General features: G+C 41.2%; 1 protein-coding gene across 8 annotated transcripts in view; it reads left to right on the forward strand.

The window, feature by feature from the left end:
- TRAPPC8 (trafficking protein particle complex 8) overlaps positions 1-4716 on the forward strand; it is a 115286-nt gene that overhangs the window by 29093 nt on the left and 81477 nt on the right. For all 8 annotated transcript variants that reach the window (XM_032293102.1, XM_032293103.1, XM_032293106.1 and 5 more), the window contains one exon: positions 646-799. In XM_032293102.1, the coding sequence (XP_032148993.1) occupies positions 646-799 (154 nt within the window). The remainder of the gene's footprint in view (positions 1-645; positions 800-4716) is intronic.

Below are 4716 nucleotides of genomic sequence, written 5' to 3' on the forward strand. Positions count from 1 at the left end.
GTTTTCCAGGGTTTTTTTCCCTTGTTTTTTCTCCTTTTTTTTTTTTTGAGATGGGGGTCTCAATCTGTTGCCTAGGCTAGAGTGCAGTATGCAGCCATGGCTTACTGCAGCCTTGATCTCCTAGACTCAAGCAGTCTTCCCACCTCAGCCTCCTGGGCAGCTGGGACCATAGGTGTGTGCCACCATGCCTGGTTAATTTATTTTTGGTAGAGATGGGGTTTCCCTGTGTTGCCTGGGATTGTCTCTAACTCCTGACTTCAAGAGATCTTCCCACCTCAGCCTTCCAAAGTGCTGGGATTACAGGTGTGAGCCACCACACCAGGTTAAAACACTTGTTATTTACTGTAGTCCCCCCACAATATAGCCTGACCACTAGAGCTTTCTCTTTGAATAACGCAGAGGAGTATCTTGCAGAATTTATGCCACGGAACACACTGGTATCTCTGCTTTAAGGTGGTATCTGAGCTAGCTGAATTTCAGTTGGAATTATAATTTTTGTTTTAGCTTTTAGGTTATTCTATCCAATTTTCTGTTCTGCCTTTTTTGGGGATTACTTTAGTGTTATTTTTGTACTACTTTAGTATCTATTATTGCCTAAAACCTGCTCCTTTTTTACTCCAGATTTTTTTGTATTTTTTATTTTAGAGCTGAATCAATTTATGAAGAAATGAAACAGAAATATGGAACGCAGGGTTGCTATTTACTTAAAATTAATTCTCGAACATCTAATCGAGCATCAGATGAACAGATACCAGATCCTTGGAGTCAGTATCTCCAGAAAAATAGTATTCAAAACCAGGTATATGTAAAAAATAAAATGAACAAACCACGAAAATTATATTTCAGTTTTTACGTTTTAGTTTAAATAGTATAACTATTAATGTTAATTGTGTGGAATCTGGTCAGTTTTGATCTATCGGGGTGAGCTCTTAGATCAGTGGTTTAAAAGCTGTATTTTTAACCAACTGCAGTAACCCCTTATGTCTTTTCAGGTGTGTAATATCAGTGTGAATTGTTCTTGGCCTTTTTTTTTTTTTGAGGCAGAGTCTTGCTCTGTTGCCCAGGCAGGAGTGCAGTGGCGCAATCTTGGCTCACTGCAACCTCAGCTTCCCAGGTTTAAGCGATTCTCCTGTCTCAGCCTCCCAGGTAGATGGGATTACAGGCATGTGCCACCATGCCTGGCTAATTTTTGTATTTTTAGTAGAGGTAGGGTTTCACCACATTGGCCAGGCTGGTCTCCAACTCCTGACCTCAAGTGATTTGGCTGCCTTGGCTTCCCAAAGTGTTGGGATTATAGATGTGAGCCACTGCACCTGGCCTGATCTTTTTCTTTTAAAAGTGAATTACATGTTAAGAATTGAATTATATAGGCTAGACAGGTGCAGAATAGAATTTCTGACTTGTCCATTTAATTCATTATGAATGCCTGCAGTCAGTTCTTTATTATCTACATACCCTGGGTTTGCCCCCTACATTTTTTTTTTTTTTTTTTTTTGAAACAGAGCTTTGCTCTGTCAGCAAGGCTGAAGTGCAGTGGCACGATCTCAGCTCATTGAAACCTCTGCCTCCTGGATTCAACTGATTCTCCTGTCTCAGCTTCCTAGTAACTGGGATTACAGGCACCCACCACCCACCAGCATGCCTGGCTAAGTTTTTTTTTGGAGATGAAGTCTCGCTCTGTCGCCCAGGCTAGGGTGCAGTGGCACCATGTTGGCTCACTGAAACCTCCGCCTCTTGGGTTCAAACAGTTCTCCTGTCTCAGCCTTCCAAGTAGCACACTGTCACACTTGGCTGATTTTTGTATTTTTAGTAGATACAGGGTTTCACCATATCGGTCAGGCTGGTCTCGAACTCCTGATCTCAGGCAGTCCACCTGCCTTGGCCTCCCAAAATGGTAGGATTATAGGCATGAGCCATCATGCCCAGCCTCCCTCCTACCTTTTCAGAATGCTTTTATAACCACCTTTGGGAGCTCCTACTTTTTAGGCGGTTGGGCATTTCCTTCTAACTTTCCCTTGATTTCCCTTCTTTCTGTACTCTCAGGAGTTACTCTTTCTTACTTACTCCTTTCTTAACTGTGAGTTTTAGAATAGGATTAATTGTCCTGTTGGCCTAAACTGATGGGTGTTTGATGTTTTGTCAAACTTCTGAAGTACAGTAGTATGCCACTTGGTAGTAGTCAAATGTCAAGTTCCTGGGCTTAGTTCAGAGAGCCACTTTTTGTTTAGAAGATTTTTTTTTTTAAATAAGATCTAACTCCGTCACCCAGGCCGTAGCCTCCCAAGTGGTGTGATTACAAGTGTAAGCCACCTTGCCAGCCTAGAAAAAAATTATTTTTTTTGAGATGGAGTCTCCCTCTGTCATCCAGGTTCAAGGACAGTGGTACAATCTCGGCTGACTGCAACCTCTGGCTCCCAGATTCAAGTGATTCTCCTGCCTCAGATTCCTAAGTAGTTGGGATTACAGGCGCCTGCTACCATGCCTGGCTAATTTTTGTATTTTTAGTAGAGATGGGGTTTCACCATGTTGGCCAGATTGGTCTCAAACCCCTGACCTCAATTGGTCCCTCTGCCTCAGCCTCCCAAAGTGTACCACATCTGACCAGAAATTCTTTTTATTTCTTTCTTCCTTTGAGACAGAGTCTTGCTCTGTTGCCCAGGTTGGAGTGCAGTGGTGCGGTCTTGGCTCACTGCAACCTCTGCCTCCTGGATTCAAGCGATTTTCCTGCCTCGGCCTCTCGAGTAGCTGGGATTACAGGCATCCACCACCATGCCTGGCTAATTTTTGTATTTTGAGTAGTTATGGGGTTTCACCATGTTGGCCAGGCTGGTCTTGAACTCCTGACCTCAAGTGATCCACCCGCCTTGGCCTCCCAAAGTGCGCCGTGCCTAGCCCAAAAATTATGTATGTATGTATGTATGTATGTATGTATGTATGTATTTATTTTGAGACGGAGTCTCGCTCTTGTCATTCAGGCTGGAGTGCAATGGCACAATCTCGGCTCACTGCAACCTCTGCCTCCTGGGTTCAAGTGATTCTCCTGCCTCAGCCTCCCCAGTAGCTGGAATTACAGGCATCCGCTGCCACGCCATGCTAAGTTTTTTGTATTTTTAGTATAGACGGGGTTTCACCATGTTGGTCAGGTTGGTCTCTAACTCCTGACCTCGTGATCCACCCGCCTCGGCCTCTCATAGTGCTGGGATTACAGGTGTGAACCACTGTGCCTGGCCCAGAAATTCTTAAGTAAATGGAAAATATATTTGTTCAGTTAAACTACATCATGTATTCTTTTTGTGACATTTTAAAAATGTCGGTTATAAAGCTTATGTAATTTTCGATCTTCTAATATAAGTATTGTTCACGCTGTTTATTTGCTTTATATTTTGGCTCAGAAATGGAATCTTTAGATGTAGTGCTATCCTGGTATTTTAATGGCTTTAATGTTGAGGTGATCACTGACGTTCTTTAAGATAATGCTGGGTAAAAGTCCCTAAGCAAAGAAGTACCAACTGGATATGAAGGAACTTTATTTTAGAGCCATTCTAAGAATAAGAACCTTACTGAAAAAATTTAGTTTAGAATTTAGTTACTTAAGATTGTGAAGTGGAACGTAAAGCAGATTGTCCTGTGTGAGAACTTTTAACAGAAGGCAGAAATATCAGAAATCTATTCCTTAGAATCCTAGAAGTTCAAAGTTGGAGAATAGTTTAAAGGTTTTTACATCCAATGCCTGATCATGCTTAATTTTATGCTTAATTAGATCATGCTTTAATTTCCTTTAAACTTATGAATGACTGCATCTATTGACAGTACTCACTGTATTCTTATTAAGTGACCCATTGCATGTTGATCACCCAAAAATTCTCTTATTTTGCTTGAGGATCAACCACAGATTTTCGACCTTTGCTTGTATGCTTGATCCTTTGGGGATGACTATGTCAGTTTTCCATTAAGAAAACTTTCAAAATGTAGAAGGATAATTCTCATGTTATCTTTATATTCTTCCAGTCTAAATATGCCTAGTTTCTATAACTCTTTCTCAAGGAGTGACTTCCGATTTTCTTGTCCTGGTCACTTTCTTTTTAAGTTCTAGTTTATGTATTTTCCTCAATGCATGACACTTAGAATAATATGTCATATTTACTGGTCTTGTAGCGTAGTCTGGCTATTTTTAGTTTAAGTTTTTGTTGTTGTTGTTGTTGTTAACTGAGAATCCAGTTCCTTTGCACAAATAAACATTGCATTAGGTGTTTTTCTAAAACAGTTTAGTATATTCAGAATTCACTCCAACCTGCTTACACTGTGACTGTGACCCAAGAAACTTCATACCATCCTTCTTTTCTTTCCTCATTTGACTCTAGTAGTCCATCTCTCTTGCCATTATTACTTAAGATACATAAGCCTATGTATGTGCTTCTGTGAACATTCATGTATATATAATATGTGTATGTAGATATACGTATCACATGCAAGTAGATATCCTGAAAGATAATTTGAATTAAGAAGAATTATTGCCGGGCGCGGTGGCTCAAGCCTGTAATCCCAGCACTTTGGGAGGCCGAGGCGGGTGGATCACAAGGTCAAGAGATCGAGACCATCCTGGTCAGCATGGTGAAACCCCGTCTCTACTAAAAATACAAAAAATCAGCTGGGCATGGTGGTGCGTGCCTGTAATCCCAGCTACTCAGGAGGCTGAGGCAGGAGAATTGCCTGAAT

The sequence above is a fragment of the Sapajus apella genome, unplaced genomic scaffold, assembly GCF_009761245.1.
Source record: "Sapajus apella isolate SASKATOON/1434 unplaced genomic scaffold, GSC_monkey_1.0 scaffold29, whole genome shotgun sequence".
Taxonomy (NCBI): Eukaryota; Metazoa; Chordata; class Mammalia; order Primates; family Cebidae; genus Sapajus; species Sapajus apella.